Genomic DNA, 17,052 nt, shown 5'->3' with positions numbered 1-17,052 from the left:
CACCTAAGTTAATGGGCTTTCTATAAGGGTAATTTGGTATATTTTAATAGCCTAGGATATTCAGATGAGGCACAATGAGCTAATGGTGGCTTTTGGTTTTAACGTTGGGTTCTCCTCTTCAAATGTAACAGAAACAACACAAGAGAAAATGACTCTGTTGCAATAAAAAAGGCAGTGGAGGGGGGTGTTTCTCTGTAAAAGCCCTATTACACTTAACATGGACAGCCACCATAAAACCAGGTTTGCTCTGGTTCATGCTGTATTTCAGGTGTGATGTCCCTTACTCTGCTGTATCACAGCAACATAAGTTTCTGCCTTCCCCCAGCTGTGATCAGTCGTCACTGAAGATGATCATTGGAGTTTGTTTCTTGGAGACTGCAGCTTTTGGGAACTGTAGGTAGAACCGCCGTAGGTGTCCACGGTGCCTGATGTCCTATAAGTGACATCAGAAATTGCTTCCTAGCAGGTTCAGGGACTTACATAAATACCAATACATGGCGCACACATACTAACTTCCATTTGTGGATCTTGGGGAATGATTATTAACCAAAATACTTGATTACCTAAAATTTCTTGGATTTGGAATGCTTTTTGGATTTCTCGTGACTTTTTTACCCTCTCTGCCAATCCTTGTGAATGCTGAGCAGACATTCAAAGTGAAAAATAAAGATGTTAAAATCCAAAGTTTGTCAATTTGAGTCAATTTTGTCTTTGCTGGGTTTTGCAGTTAATAGCTCTAAATCAGGTTAAAGAATTTTTATATTTGTTGTGAACTCACAAGTTAAAAATCTTTGCTTGTGCTGCTTATAAAACTAAATTATAAATTTGTTAAAATATTACGTTGAAAAAGAATCAGTATTCCCAAATAATCCTGCTCCTCATGTCAGCAGGTTTGGGGAAGAAAAGCTCTGCAATACAGTTTGTCTAATTTGTAGCAACTTCTGAAGCAGACCTTAAAGCTAAGGTCTCGTTCAGACTTCAGTCTCAACCATGATAGAATGGCATGAGAAGACAATTTGCCTCCCTACAGCCTCTCGATGTAATTGCAGATGGGCCTTAAAAGAGGAAAAAGACAGTGGAATGCTACAAGTTCATTAAAATCTCCATGAATCTGATGATAATGAAAGATTTACTGCAGGGAAGTAGGAAAACCTTTCCACTTTTTTTCAGGCTGCTTCTAACAGGCTCCAGCACTGATTTCCAGCGTCTGGCATGAAGGAATAAAGAAGTCAGGCGTGACTGAGGTGCTCAGCTAGGCGAGGATCCTTGTGCAGCTTCTCTTGAAGAGCGAGGTATTTCTGTGCTGCCGTCTGCTTTTCCCTAGAGCAAGGGGGATATCAGAGGAGAATGTTTTACAGAACAGCTTCAGTGCTGAGTTCCTGGGGGGAGTACTTGTAGACCTCCCCTGGGCACTGTACTCGGGCGGTCGTTCCTAATACCTCTTGAGCCTCAGTGCTAGAATGTGGATATGGAACGTGCTTTGAGAGTAACGGGCGAGGAAGTCATCTTCCTCTTGTGCACTGAGCCGATTCTGGTTCTCCTGAAACCACTGGTCCTTCTTCTGCAGCTCTTCCACTGCCTGTTGGGGGTAAGAGAGAGGAGAGTGAGAAGCAAAGACACACACAAGTGGAACTCAAAGTTCAGGGAGCTGAGATGAAGGAAACCACAAATCAGAGCTGGTTCATTTTCATGGGAGGCAGTAAGTTTGAGATGAGGTCTCACAAAACAAGGGGAATCAGAACACGTGGAACAGCAGGAGACAGCAAAACCTGAATGCATTGCCTCACTGTAGTCAAGAAGCACTGGAGAACCAAATCAGCGCTGATTTCACCCTGGAACTATTTTGTTCTTTGAGCTCACATGCTAATGCCAAAAAATACCCCCATATACAGGCATGTTTATGGCTCTTTTAAAGTAATCAAAGGAGGTTTGTTTCCTGCCTGCTGTCACAATGGAAGAGACTCCAGTAACATGTCCTGGCACAAGGCTGGGAATACCTTTTCAAAGCGAGCCTGGATGATGTTAGCTTTATTGATGAGACGATCTTTAAGATCAGCCAGGCAGTCATCTCTGATGCGCAGGGCTTGCCACTTGGTCATTTTTTCTCTGTGGTCAATTTGAATGAGAAAAGGTGCCAGGTAATCCAGATCCTGTTCCTCTTGTCCTGGCAGCTCATCCTCCACTGTGTTCTTCTGGAGGGGAAAGGACAGAAAGAATCATGGTCCCATTTACCTGTTTCCCCAAACACCCTGTGATAAGGCAAAATAAAACCAAAGGCCAAAACTCCTCCCCCCGGGGAGGAAATAATGTTTCTCTTTCCCAAAGTTTGAACAAAACTACTGCTTTGCATTTGCTTTGCATACCAACCCTTTGCCAATGTGGTTTTTATTCTGTAGTTTATTTTTATCATCCTTTGTAATATTTCTCCTAACTTCCTTGATTGTAGAGCCATCTCTTACACAAAATGCATTATCCACTGAGGTGCAAGAAGGGCTCTATAAAACGCATTTGTATTTGGACAGAAGAGTAGGACAGGGTACCTTGAGCGATACCAGCTTGTAGGCTGGCAAACAGCTGGTTCTTGGATCTTTGCCCCTATCTGTGTTTCACGCCAGAAGTTTGGCGTGTAAAACCTACTATCACCTTTTATAACCTTTCTGTTCAGGAAAGCTCAGTCTAAGAACCATTCACATGAAGCATCTTGGAGATCTTGAAAAATCACAAGTAATTATTCTTGAATCTTTTTGTATTTGTCCAGAATGTTCATAAGGTATTAATTCCTCAACAGAGATCCTGGAACAAAACTGGCTTTCCAAGTAATAATGAAAGCCAAGAAAAGAACTGATTCATATCACACCAAGAAGTGTGTATTTGCCTAACAAAATGAGCCCAGGCTAAAAAGATGCCGTTTGGAAGCCATTATCATACTCCCCCCATAATCCCTATTATCAACTAATCCTCGTTATTATTTTCTTTATTAACTGAACAAAACAATAATCTTTCTCAGTGACGCAAATTCTTCCAGAAAGTCAGAAGGTTGTAGCATGATGGTGTTATGTTTTCACGGGAAGTCCAGTGAAGCTATGCTGACTTACACCTGCTAGGGATTTGGCCCAGTAAATTTTAATGACACTAAAAGCTCTTCGGAGATAATTCCTCAGTCAGAAAAAGCTTACTCCGGATTTCTTGGTGTACATGTAATAAATACTGGGATTAATGAAGTCTACCTACCATGGCTTCATACTGTTGTCTTCTCTTTTCATTCCTTTCTGTATTATAAATTGAAACTGACAATTTAACAGCGGCTTCTTCATTCTCACGGATCTTCAAAATATTTAACACCTTCCCAAAAATCAGAAGAAAGAGCCCTCAGCTTTCCCACAAAATGGCAGTACATTTGCATGCTTGACCTGCTAGCAGAGCAGATGCTGCATACGAGAACTGTAGCATAAAGTTATATATAGAAGATCTATACAAATAAGTTCATATCCTGCTGATAGGTCAAGCCGATAAAGGTCTTATTTTTAGATTGCTGCTTTGTATGACATTCTTGAATACTATTATTGATATTACCTGTAAAGAAAGCTCTTCTGGAGTCATAGTCTTGCCATTACCTTTGAAATTGCACTGACAGCTTTGGCTTATTTCTTTGCCTTACCAGGATATACAGCACAAGCAATGTGAATATTTTGTCTGTTAATACATCAAGACTGAGAAATTTGGCAAGTTCATGAGGTCATAGTGAATTAGCTTCAAATTTCTGAGGAAAAAAAATGGACTTTTGCAATCTTATTCTTAATTATTACTAGTGTTCTGTGCTAATATAGTTGAACATTCCCTCTCCAGCTCCTTCAGGAGCTCTTCTTCCTCACAAAAACATTAAAAAAAAATCCAATAGCTTTGCCTCCATCTGCTAGAATGGTTGTATTTGTCATGAAGTAATTACAAAGACTTCCAAGAACATGGATTTGTTACACCGGTCACAGTGTGATTAGCAGTACAAGCAATGTATTTTATGGAGTATTTCCCTACAGTCACTCCTACAAAAAGTCACTTCAGTATTTTGGACAGGACTTCCTGGAAATGCCTAGCAACTAGATACAACATTACATGCAATATCCTTTCTTTTTGGTCTCATTCCTGGCAGAAGGCAGATATGTTTCCAGATGCCCCGGCTGATGTGCTGCCATTTGCTCTCTGAAACTGTCTTCCTCCCACAGAATGAAGAGTAAGAGCAAGAGCTGGACAGTGCGTGACTTTCCATAAATATATTAAAGCTACATCTTTCCTGAACTGGGTTGCAAGCTTGATAATTCAGCATGGAGACCAGCTTTGTGACACCAGTTTTATTTTTATGACAGTTTCTGCTGAGGATGCTTTGGCAACCAGTCAGCTGAAACCACTTCCATGCCTGACCACCTTTGACAACAGTGCGGACACCTCCCCGTTACCTCTGCTTCAGATTGCCGGACTTGTTGCTTCAGCTGCTTCTCTTCCTCTGTTAGCTCCTGCAACAATTTGTACAGATGGAGCAGCTTCTTGTCTTTCTCAGAGGACCCTGCCTGGAAGCAGATAACCTAGTGACAGACAGTAGCGCTCCCTGGGTGCATAGTACCAGGTACTCTGCTAACAGAAATCGGCAGAATTCTGCTGTAGTCAATATAGTGACACTGATTTCCATCATCGAAACATCTAAACCATGGTCAACGGTTTATTAGACTTCATTTTGATTTTGAATCCATCAGCAATGTAAGCCAGATGGCACCTCTTGGACTTTGCTGATGGAACCGGTTTTGCAGGGTTAGAGATGAAAGGATGGCACTTCAGCAATTGCCTTCTGTGTATTGTCCCCAGTGGGGAACAGAAACGTTAAAAAAACTTGCATAACATTAAGAAATCCTGTATTTGCAATCTCTCTTTGATTTTCCTCAGTGTAACTGTGCAGCATGACTGCAGAATCTACTGGCAAGCTTCTGCTCCTGATTAGAGACTCACATCAGTGATGTTAGTGGAGTGACACACACACCCTGCCCAAATGAGGGAGGGTCTGGCTTAATGACAGCACTCCGCTTTTTTTGGACTATCTTTTATTTAAGGTTATCGGTCTATCAATCAGCAACGCATTAAGCCTCAGCATCTTGCTGTGTGTCTGCAGGATGAACTCTGGGAGATTTAAGCAACAATGTGACCCAAGAAGTCCATGGCAGAATTGGAGCTAGAACCCAGGATGTCTGCTTCTGCTTCTCTGCTGTAGTCTCTTGAAGGAAGAGGCAGAGGAAATTTCAGCTTCCCTGCCATGAATCTGCAGGACTGAGCCCAACAGCTGCTGAACCAGCACCCTGCGAGATCCCAGTGGCTGCGTCTACACTGCCTGATGACCAAGTCAGGGAAGATGCCCTCAGGCATGGCTAGAGCAAGCCTTCCAGGCTACACTATGTCCTGCACGCCCACTCCCTTCCAGGATGGTAGTGTACCGCCAGGGGCGTTCGTGCTGTCAGCCCGGAGGCTGCCTGTGAGGGAGGGGTGTGGATGGAGCAGAGGGGCAGCATGGAACATGTCAGTTCTTCCACTGACATTTCGCCTTCCCTTTGTGTCTTGTAATCTAGAAAAACTTCAAGATATAAGTAGTTTTTCTCCATACCTGGTATGTGATGCACATTTCTGGGGTCATGACCATTTCATTTCCTTTTCTATCCCCCTCTGCTGCTTTGAAGAAATCCTTCTTTGAGGCAGTAATGTATTTATCCTTGAGGTGATATGTCAGATGGATCATCTCCTCTGTGATCAGAAAGATACGTTCTGCTACATCTTCATCAGCAGGCTTTTCTAGGTTTCTGTGGAAACACTCCTTGATTTGCTAATGAGGGGTGAAAAGAAAGAGATGGAAGCAGGTTAGACAACACAGACAACCTGCAAGATTTGCACAGTTTGGTAAAAACCCAAGGGAAAAATTGGGCTTTTCTGTCTGGACTACAATGGCATCTCTTGGCCCATGGTCCTACTGTTCTTTCCTGTGCTTGAGAAAAAAAGCAGAAAGCTGCTTAAAGCAATACGGAAGTCTCCTACTTGTGGAGCTGAGTATGCTCTCCAAGTTCAAAGTTAGCTTGGGATGCATTCCTGCCCGAGGGAACTGCAGGAAGCAAGATATTTTGGAGCACAACAAAGTTTCCCACATTCTCCAACACAGGGAAGGAAAAAGGAGCATGTTGGGTCCAAAGGCAGGCCACTGCATGGCTCTGTCTTGGCAGGTGAAGTGTCAGAGCCATACTGCCAGATGTCAGTTTTCCTCCCTCTTTTGTTCTCCAAATCAGACCTGACTAGAGGAAGAGAGAGATTACCTGCTTGTAACAAATCGAGAGCGATGGGACACTTCATTGGGAACATAAAATGTTATTAGTTTGGGGTCAGAACATGAAATCATTTGACTAGTTTTGAGTCCTGTGAAAATTTAATTCCAAAATCATAGTCAAGCTTTTTTTCTTTCCTCTGACACACATTTTCCAAGTCTTAGTTTCCTAGTTTCATCCTAGCTGCTCAATGCAGTTCGTGACAACCAGTCACACTGTAGCCCTCTGTCAGGCAAGCAACTGTGTGACACAGCAGCTGAACAAGGCTGGGACGTCGCATCTGGAGTTTTGCCTTGGCTGTGCCCACTGAAAATGGACCTAAAGCCCTAGGCAGTATGTTTTGCACAGTATAAATATCACAGGGACAGATATTTTTCTGTTCCTGCCTTGGCCGTACCACGATAGGCCGGGCGTTAATGTCAGTTCTGGTGCCAGCCAAGTGTATTTTCTTTCCTCTTTTGCCAAACTCCATGTGCCGGACGTGCAGGAAGTCATCCCGCCCCACGAAGTACTCTGTCATCTCGTTAGCATTTTCAATGAGTTTCTGGAGGCCATCAACTCGCACCTCATTGTAAAACTCTATTGTACGTTCAGTCTCTGGTTCCAGCGACATATAGGTGTGAGCTAAGGGCATAAGAGAGATTGCATATGTTTTCAGAGTTAGCAACCACAATATGGTGAGCAGAAATATGTTCAGAAGAGTCTCATTTTCTTCAGCAGCCAATAAATCAAATGCCCGTAAGAGCATAAGAAGGGAACGTTACCTCCTCACTGCTGTGTACCAACGTGCCACAGCCTAAGGACAGCAGGACAGCTTTGCAGGGGCCACCGCCTTCCTTACACGAAGCCTGGACCCTGCTCTTCCCACACCATGGGCGTGAAATGCTGCTTTAGCAACAGATCTGACACAGGACTTCCTCTCCCCCAGCAGCACAACACTGAGACCGAACATAATCCTAAAAGTAAATTATATCACCCTACATATGTGATAGGTATATATTTTTCTTCTGTTATGCTGCGGGGGAGCACTGTCGAGAATTGGAAGCCAACAACCCAATTCTCTACTCTCCACTGGAGACCGTATTAATTATCTAGGCAATTCATCCCAGAGGTCTGCAGCCCCCTCAACCCTGGGGTTTTTCCACTGCTAGAAGGGATTCACATGAAGTCCCATCAGCTCCAGGGGCTGCCCGGATGAGCTGGAATACCTTTAAGACCGAGGAGGTGTCCTGGGCTGAAGTACTCCGTGGTCAGCTGTGTTTGTTTATTCACTTCTCTTATATCCAACATGTCTTCTCGGTTTTTGAACCACTCCTTCACCTCCACTACTTCAGTACCTGGCAGGAGACAAACCATTTCACAACCTTACGTCACTCCATTGGAGGGGGCAAGATCTGATGAGCTCTCAGTGCCTGTGCAAGCACCCTGTGCTCCTGATATAGCCACAGCAGACACATCTAGTCACCGGAACCAGCCCTGTGCACAGAGGCATTTTGTAGATGAATCCTGATCTACATTTGAGTAGATGAATGACACCTTAAGAGGGTTTATTCCTCTCCATCAACAAGAACTAAAGTAATCAGCTCAGGGAGAGAAGGTGGCACGGTGGATAGCTACTGTTAGGTGAGAGAAATTCCATCCCAAACAGTTAACGATAGCGTCAGGAGTGAAGGGAAATGAGATAGGGGTATTACACTATCCAAGAGGGCTGAGGACAGAACACTGTATGTCCAGTTAGGAATCTGCATGGTTTCTTGGACCAGCTGTTGAAGAACAATACTTTGGAGTACAGAAATATCCACAGCCCATAGCTGCCCTGCTCCTGTCGACACCAATGGGAACAGTGACACTACCGGATCAGTTCAAACCAGCCTTCCATTTCTGAAAATCCAAGCAGTTGGCCTGCAACACTGAACAGCCTCGCTGCTGGGTTCTAAAACAGATTCAAACTCTCGCAGGAATCCCCAGCAGTGCTGGAAAGTTCTGGAGCTTGACAAACAGTGTGATGAAGGGTTTGAAGATGTGGTAGATAAGTCTCCCACACATGTGAGAGGAGGATGAGAAAGCACAAGAAAGACAGGCAGGAAGGAAGAGGACTGCCTCCCCTTCCCATCAGCACACCCCTGGCTGTGTTTGCTCAGTGCATCAAGTGTGTTCATTCGTCCCTCTTACAGTCTAAGCCTGTGTAGACGGTGAGGCGTTTCACCAGCCCATTTCCATTCAGGTACGGTGCCCATTTCTCCAGTTTTGCTTTCTTGTACAGGATCACCTTCCTCCCCTGGGAACAGCGGGTCTCAAACTCTGCAGTGGGCAAGAGAGGTATCAGAAGAATTGACTCCCCTGTACTCAGCTCCAGGAAAAAAGAATTCAAGAGGGAGAAAACCATGGTCTAAGGGAAACCACGCGTTTATTGACTGCATTCAGCTGCTAGTAAAGCTGTTCAGACGTTGCCTGTTGTGCTTTAACGTTATGATAAGTCTTTCCTCTCCAAAGCAGATATTTGACAATGCAGGGGCAGAAAAGTCCATCCCAGGCAAAATCACTCAGCTAGCAGGAAAACACAGCGTGTGCGCGTGTCTGCGGGGGGGGGGGGTCCCACCCAGGATGAGACAGTGCACTGAGGGCTGGCATTCACACCAACAGCTATTGCTGCCTTCACTACTGCCCCTCGCTGCTGTGCCTTGTCCATCCTGAAGGGAGAACTCGAGTGAGAGAAACAAACATCCCAAATCAACTAAAAGGTTAGCTGGGGGGCAAGGAAAAGGCAAAGGAGGAATACATACCTCTGGGAGATATCTCAACTGGGGCTACCCACGAAGGTGGCATGTCAAAACTCATGTCTTTCTCCTCCTTTTCCTGCTGAAACAGAAGCAGAGATTTGCATTTTTGGTGGCTTCTCTTACTGTGCCAGGAGCCATTTTGGTTCTAGAGAATGCGTTGCAGCGATCAGAGCTCAGCTCGTGCGAGGCTGCGCTGGTCCTGGGGAAGGCAGTGGCACAGTTACGAGAGCTGTGTTGGGCCCACACGGCCTGAGGACAGAGGCAAGCAGCACACTGCAGTTTACATGGAAGGAGAGCTTTCTTGCATCCCCATGCTCTCACTAGCGCATCCCTGCTCAAGCCTAATGAAATGATCTTCTCGGGCTAACACTCATGCTGGACAGGGGATGAATGTGACAACCGTCATTCGAACTAATGACCAGCTTATTTTACATAGATCATGGAAGACGCTTTGCTCCCCCGTTATGGGCACAGGCTGAGAAGAGTAGGTAACAGGAGGGAACGTACTGTTTCTGGCATTCCTCTGTCCTGCTGTGCTGCTGCAATGCCTGCTATATCATGCTGTATTCTCCCACCAGGACAACCTACCATTTTTTGCTTCCAGTATAAAGCATTCTTTGGTCTATTAGAGTACATACATTATTTCTACATTTGCTTGGCAACTCCACCTAGCAGCCAGGAGAGGAGGGTGCTGACTAGCAGAAAAAAAGCGTCCAGAAAAAATGTCAGTTTGGATTTTATTTTTTTAAACTATTTCATCTCAAAGGTCAATGCACTGGAGGCCTACAGACACCCTTAACCACTTAGGACACCAGAAGTACCCCTTGGGGTCCTGCTTCAAAAAGCATCAGAACTATCCAAGATTGAGAAGGAATCTAAAGCGCCAACCAAAACCTAGCTAGAGCAATAGTGATCTGACCTGGAGAGGGCAGCAGGCAGGCAGACATGAGCGGGTCTACGAACACACCAGTTCAATACAGTGTCTCCACTGCACGGAAGTCATCACTTGTGTCACTCACCATATCATCTGCGTTCCTGTCAGATAACTCCTTTTCCTCCTCAGCATCTGGGAGCAGCTGAAGAGGCTTGTTGCTCTCTGAAAGCATAATTTCCCAGCGGATAGCGTCACCCAGGTCAAAGATGAGATCCTAGGCCATACAGAAGCAGCCCACTTAACTACAGGGCAGTCTCAAGGGCCCAACACTAAACTGCTCCTGCACATTTGCGGTGCTCTGGACCTAGCGGGGTGTCAGAGAGTTAAAGGATTCTAGACAGACCCTGGATCTGTGAGGTGGGCTCGTCAGACCCTTGGCTGGCTGGTGGGACCCCAAAGACTGCCCCTGTGCCTAGAGGACTGCAGACCCCTTTCCTCATGGCGCTTCTGCCACAGATGAGAGGAAGTTGCTGGAAATGCTCCTGCCTCCTTCCTCGGGACATGCATGGCCCCAGCTGCTCTAACTCAGACCCTCGCCTCCCAGACTTTGTATCAGCTGGGGATTGCTGAGGTGTGGGAAGAGCCTAACCAAGATCTTTCCTGCCTTGAGCCATTGCCTGACAGGCTCAAAACATCCTCTGCTTTAAAAGCTGTCATTTGAGAGAATGAGTGTCCGGCCAGCCTTAAAAGCTGATATTCTGGCACTGTAGGGGTTTAATAGGTGTGATCCGTATTTGCTAGCTCAGGGTCTGGGATGTCCTGGAGTAGTTCCAGAGAATATGTAATCAGAGCAACGTGACCAGAGCCAACACAGGGAATGGTTAAGTGGAAAATGGGGTCACCACTGAGCTTGGACTTCCCCAGGACTCAGGTTAGCCCAACTGTCCCTCCCAGGCACAGGATGCTTAAGGGCTTGTTACCTTGCAGCCGTTCCTGCAGTCCTGCATGTTCACCCAGTAGTTCCTGTGGTTCCAGACACTCTCAATCCCAAGGAAGTGCTCATCCATGGTGCTGTGGCTGTTTCCCGTGAAGGGGTTGATGAAGAAGGGCTCGGGAACCTCCCTCTTCCCAGACAGAACCAAAACCCATGCGTGCACCCTTAAGCCATACAAAGGGTCACGCTCAGGCTTTCCCACTTCCTGTAGCACAGAGGACAGAGCAGGAATTATTATCATTTTATTGCTACTTTAGTCCAACCCAATGGCAAGCTTATTCCCTCCTCTGTCCACCTCTAGAGATCTCCAGGCCCTTAACACTCCTCAGAAGAGTGAGGTAGTACACACCCAGTACGTGTTCCTGTGCCAGTACACCGTGTGGTCCCAGAGGCCCAGTGCTCACAGCTGTGATCAGAGTTGTGTCATACTTCACGACAGAGGGTGGTGAGTTCTTTTCTTTGATCAGCCATTACCTGTGTCTCAGCTCCTACTCCTGGAGTTTACAGTGAGGGGGACCTTGCTAACTCACCATGACCACCTTCTCTTCTCTCGCCTCGTTGTTTTGAGCAGCTTCAGTTTCTGCCTTCTTCTTGGCCTCCTGCTGAAGCTCAAACTTGCTCTGCAGGTCTGGTGGAGACTTAACTCTATACTTGTTGGACTTCTTCTTCATCCCCTCTTTTGGTACCTGCCTCCACAAAAGCAGGGTATTGCTGTGAAACCCAGCAGAGATCAAGAGAAGGGAGTAAAAATGTATGGCTTACAGGTACCTCCCAGTTCCCAGCCCCTGGCAGTTTGCAGTATTGGACCTGGTGAGCAGGAATTCAGTGAAGCCAAAGAGGCCTCTTAAGGAACTGTGGAAAATCACTCAAAAGATCCCTTTGTTGAGGTCCCTGCTTGGAACAGACTGAAACCCAGTGTGGACCTGAAGCTGTTCCCCCTAGCTCAACTCTGGAGCTCACTGGAAATGAACAGGCTGAGTATGCATGCTGGCCTCCTCCCTGCCCACTCACTGCAGGTCTCACCTCCTGTGGCTTCCTGAGCAGTGGGCACAGCTCCAGAGTCTCGTCCAGGGTGCATATCTCGCGGGTGGCATACCCGTGCACGCAGTAGGCATCATACCCAGCCCCGATCAGCATGGAGCACAGCAGCACACTGAAGTCAAAGCAGTTCCCTCGCTGGTATTTCAGGATGGTGGTTGGGGAATAGAGCGAACTGGGCTTGAAAGAGAGAGATGCATGTGCGCAGTGCTTGTCTTGTAAAGCTGAAACACGCACCAGGCAGAAAGCAGGAGAGAGCCAGGGCTTTGTCCATATCCCTGGACTCTGCACCCATAGGGAATCTGTTATATACAATTCCTATATAAGCCACAGACCCCAAAAGTCCCCTCCAAAGTGATATGGGGAAATTCTGACCCCAAATCTGGTGACAATTTTAACCATAGGGAGACATGGGACAGACAAGCGCATCAAACTGCTGAAAATCCCACAAGTGTAGTAGGGCTTACCTCCATCTCTAGCTGGTCTGTCTGCAGCATTTCAAGGCAAAAGACCCATAAGCTAAATTATAGTTCAAAGGAGGCAACATCTTCCCTCTGGCCCTCACCAGTGAGCAAGCAAAGGGATCGATACGCACAAAGTGCATATAGAGAGGTTCTACACAGACAGTCTACTCCCAGACCTCAGACATCACCTTAGGTGATCGAGGCAGTCTCGTCTGCTAAATGGACATCCATTGTCTGTGGTTGCAAAGCGCCTGAGTTCCTTTTGAGACTCTGGGACACACTTGGCCAGCATGGTGCTGGTGCAGGTTGTTTGGGACACTCTGCAGGGCGTCAGCAGTCCTTGCTGACAAACAGTGTGTTCCCTTCACCTTAGCTGATTCACACCAGCCCAGAACTTACCCCAACTCTGGCATCATCCCTTCTTGCCAATCTAGAAATCTCCCTTCAGCCACCCAAAATAGGGACAGAAACGTCTAAAGCCCTAAGAACGGGTCACTGAGGTCAAGCATCATCCCCTAGGCTTTACACGCTCCTTTGTTCCAAGGCGTCTTGGTCTTTGGGGGGGAAGCTTGTCAGCCAGTGCAACCCGCAGCAGACCAGTGGTCATCTGGGGTGGCTGAGAGGTGGGTCAGGCTCAGTCTTGTAGAAATGGTGCTTAATGGCTGGACAGGTATAACACTGTGCGTGTACGGGGAGTATGTCTCTCCAAACAGAGCACACAGGGCCTAGGAAAACTGGGGGGGGGCTTGCCTAAGTTACAAGGGGATGATAGAGGGTTCAAAGACCTTTGTAATCCCAGCCACTGGGGTTTCCAGTGTGTCCCGCTGAGAGACTCGTGTGTCACCTCTGTCCCGGCGCTGTCTCTGACGGGGCTGCAGCCCCTTTCTTACCGGTGTGATAGGGGACTTGAGGTGCTCCGTGGTGAGGTAATCAGAGACGAAGCTGGCACAGCCATCCCAGTGGTACAGCTCTGGGTAAGGCAGCAGGGTTGGCCTCACCGTTGTGCTTACAAACTTCTGTAGGGCAACAAGAGGACTTTGGTTAGCCAACAGATGCCTGGCAGTCTCCTGTCCATCCTCACACCACCCCTGGATGTTGCAGCTCACGTTCAGAACCTCCCTAGAGCGTTATCAACGATGTCAATAACCCTCCTCACCTGTTCCAAGATGGAAACTGCATGGGGCTGAGAGGCTGTCTGCTTGTCTGTGGCTCAAACGTCAAGCTCATCTCAGACGCTTTACAGATGTGAGTCAGTTCTCTTCGTTTTCAAGCAAGACAAATAGCTACTGCCCTTTCCAGCTTTTACATCCTCCAGCATTTTTTGCTTTGTACGTTAATGATATAATAAATGTTGGGGAAAGCTGGTCTAAAGTAGCAATTACAGATGCCTGGGGAAGTACCAGCTCTAGAACTAGACAACAGTTGTGCAGCTTGGGCCCAGGCCTAAACAAAACTAGACCACAAACTTCCACATTTACTTCCTTCCCTGTAACTTCTGCAAAGTTCAGAATAAGACCTAACTCTGGATCCAGACTCCGTATCTGTGACTGAGCCTGAGCCTTATCTACTTCACGTGTTTCTTTCACTTTCCTTTATGTTTCTGTGGTCTTTCCTGTTTCCCAAGCGTCAGGCTGCAGGGCTGCGAGCTGCCTGCAGCCTACATGGCACCACCACCGTGTGCGTGGTACAACACATTTGTGGATTTGGATAGCCGGGGTGTTCCCGGGGTGCTGTGTGCCTGCTCAGGGTTCTGTGGACACAGCAAGCGGGTTCCCATTCCCTTTGGTCAGGAGGGAGGGCGGGAAGGCCTGCTGTCCTTCCCCAGCACTCGCACTATGGAAGCCAAGTGCCCCCTGCGCTGTGGCCCAGCCCAATGCCACCCCCTACCTCCACGCCGCACTCGTTGACCGGGTGGAGGAAGAGCGGCTTGCGGTCAGGGCAGAGGTGAGTGTACTGCTGGAGGAAATGGTCAGCGATCTGCAACAGCTTCTTTTCCTTCGGGGAATTTGTCTTGTATGAGGACGGTAACTGGGACATGTCAACGGAGCTCCAGTCAAAATCACTTCCAGGGCTGGAGGTGGCAGAGAGACACAGGTAATAAGCCGGGAGCAATTCAGGCAAAATGACCTGCTATCAAAACATGGCAGGGACTCCCTGCTTCCCACGGAAAACTTGGGGATCATATCCAGGGACGTGATTTTGACATAGCCAAGCTTCTCTGGAGTGACAGTAAGCTGACATATACCCAGAGGCTCAGGGGATCTTTATATAGTGTCATGATACAGCAGCGAATGAATGTACAATGAAGTGAGTTATCCTGTCTTACTCACACGTGCCCACCCTTGGACAAACACACCAGGCACACGAAACTCGCTTGCTCCCCTCCCTGTGCAAGGGGACCACACGTGCCATCCACACGTGACTTACAGTACATCGCTTGAGACACAGACTTGCTCCACGGACACATTCATCTCCAAGTTCTGGAGGTTATCACTGATCTCTGAAGCCTTCAGCTCTTCTTCTTCTCTTTGCTCCTCTTCCTCCTTCTCCTCCAGGACCTCCATTCTGCCTCCTCCTGGGCACAACAGAAATGCATGCACCAGGGTGAATTCAGGGGTGGGACACACAGCAACACAGAAATACTCACACTCTGGCCGTAGTGAGTATGGCTGAGGCAGCCAGAGCTGTGATTCCCACTTCTGTGACAGCAAAGGGTGAGTGCTGAATTTGAGTTTGGGCTGGGCTTGGTAAATAAGTGGCTGCATGTTTCTGCATGCCCCAAGCACAGGGGAGATGACAGAATGAGGGAGCCTGGCTCAGTAGGCACAGCACATCCCCACATTGAGTCTCAGATCGCGGTGCGTCCCATTTCCTGTGTCCTCTGTGCTGCCCCGGGTGCTGCCGGCTGGAAAGCAGCTCCGTAAATCCGCCGGGCACCTGCCTGTGGCCCTTGCCAGAGCCTGCGGGCTGCACTGAGCCTGGCCAGCTCAGGGGCCTTGAAGGGAGGGGGACGTTTTGCAGCAGTCAGCACCCTCCAAGGACAGAGGGTGGTTTATATTATTTATTTACATCTCAAGGAGGTTGGGGGCTGCTTGTTTCCCCCTCCTTGCGGTCAGGCTGACCCCGTGAGGAGCAGACAGGGAGCTGGAGGCACAGACCTTGCACTGGGCTGGCAAGGGCAGCAGGACGGGGGGGTGTCCCAGGGCCCGGCACTGCTCCCCAGCCTCCACACCACCCCGACAGCCTCCCGGCCCCTCCGTCCCTTCAGCCTCTCAAGGACAGCCGGGCTGCAGCTGCTGCTCCCCTGCCCTCCCGCCGCCTCCCCCGGCCTCACCGTCTAGTCTCACCGCTGCTGCCGGGCCCGCGCACCATGGCAACGCCGGCCGCAAAGGCGGTGTGGGGCCGTGGCGGGGCCTGCGGCCTTCCCCGGGGCCTACCCCGGCCTCTCCCACGGCCTACCCCCCACCTGCCCCGGGGCCTCCCCTGGGCCTCCCCCCGGGCCTACCCCGGCCTGCCCCGGGCCCTACCCCAGGCCTACCCCCGGCCTCCGCCAGAGCCTCCCCCCCCGCCCCCGGCTTCCTGCCACCCCGGGCAGGCCACAGGCCACCCCGAGGCCCCGGGCTGCCCCCGAGCCCCCGGAGGCTCCTCAGGTGCCCGTCCCGCACCCCCTCGGCTGCCCCAGCCCTCCCCACCGCTGGCCTGAGCATCTCCCCGGCTGAAAGCTCCTGACGGCCGCCCCGGTGCCGTTTCTGGCAGCAGCCCCTCCATCCAGATTTTTGGGCAAAATGAGGGGGAAGCAGCCAAACCGTGCCTGCCAGGACGGCCTGTTTCACTCCCTTTAAAAAAACAACACCCACAAAAAAAGCCCCCCCCCCCCCCCATCCTTCTCCTTTGTTGCTTTCTAAGCCTGCAGGCTGCACTGCCTTTGCATCTCTAAGCGAGTCTGTGCAAGCTTCAGTCCCGGTTAATTGCTTTGTAAAATACATTATGGAAAGCAGAGATTCTCACCCAAAAGCTGGCAGCAGGCTTTTTTTAATTATTATTATTATTGGTAGTTCATTAGGTTGTAAGCAGACTCAGGCGCTAAACACTCTAGTTTACTGGTTTTCATTGTGGTTAGGAAGAAAACTGGATGCATGTTCACATTTGCTGCTCTGTTATGGTGACTGTAGCAATTAAAGCTGTGAGGATGCACAGAGTATGGTCAATATATACCCAGAAGCATCACTTTGTGTGCTTACTGCTCTTTGCAGCTGGTTACTGTTTCTGAAAGTGTGGTGGAACCAAGCCTTCATCCCTCCATCCCTCACCAGTACTTCTCACCAGATCTTAGATGTCAGAAGTCATTGAAAAAACAGCCAAAGCAAATGTACGTTGTGGTTGCGAAACCACACGTATCCAGTACACACAGTTATCTGGCCTTCGTGTGTGCCGCTGTGGTATCTGTCGTTAGCACTGCGTCAAAAGCAGGTACCACATAAACAGTTGGATGCACAAACCCTCAGATTTCTGGGGATTTTGCAGATATTTCCCCTGTTTGGGATCACATCAGGGC

At 48.5% G+C, this 17,052-nt stretch overlaps 1 protein-coding gene across 6 annotated transcripts; it reads right to left on the bottom strand.

The window, feature by feature from the left end:
- Positions 1–25: 25 nt before the first annotated feature.
- DRC7 (dynein regulatory complex subunit 7) lies at positions 26–16,315 on the bottom strand. 6 transcript variants are annotated; one of them, XM_054841102.1, is made up of 18 exons: positions 16,190–16,315; positions 14,925–15,072; positions 14,385–14,568; positions 13,388–13,513; positions 12,019–12,213; positions 11,526–11,681; positions 10,982–11,200; positions 10,147–10,275; positions 9,131–9,206; positions 8,520–8,648; positions 7,556–7,684; positions 6,745–6,971; positions 5,642–5,857; positions 4,452–4,562; positions 3,232–3,342; positions 1,998–2,192; positions 1,440–1,579; positions 26–1,320 (listed from the first exon to the last, which is right to left on the bottom strand). In XM_054841102.1, the coding sequence occupies exons 1-18, from the start codon at positions 16,263–16,265 to the stop codon at positions 1,230–1,232; spliced, it is 2,658 nt and encodes an 885-aa protein (XP_054697077.1). In that variant the 5' UTR covers positions 16,266–16,315; the 3' UTR covers positions 26–1,229. The 6 variants fall into 6 exon arrangements, with proteins under 6 accessions (XP_054697077.1, XP_054697078.1, XP_054697081.1 ...); XM_054841103.1 differs by having other exon boundaries at positions 9,131–9,203; XM_054841106.1 differs by lacking the exon at positions 16,190–16,315 and adding an exon at positions 15,832–15,933.
- Positions 16,316–17,052: the final 737 nt, after the last annotated feature.

This window comes from Grus americana, chromosome 13, assembly GCF_028858705.1.
Source record: "Grus americana isolate bGruAme1 chromosome 13, bGruAme1.mat, whole genome shotgun sequence".
NCBI classification, from domain to species: domain Eukaryota; kingdom Metazoa; phylum Chordata; class Aves; order Gruiformes; family Gruidae; genus Grus; species Grus americana.
The sequence above is the reverse complement of the archived record's forward strand: the minus strand, read 5'-3'. Positions and strand labels throughout refer to the sequence as shown.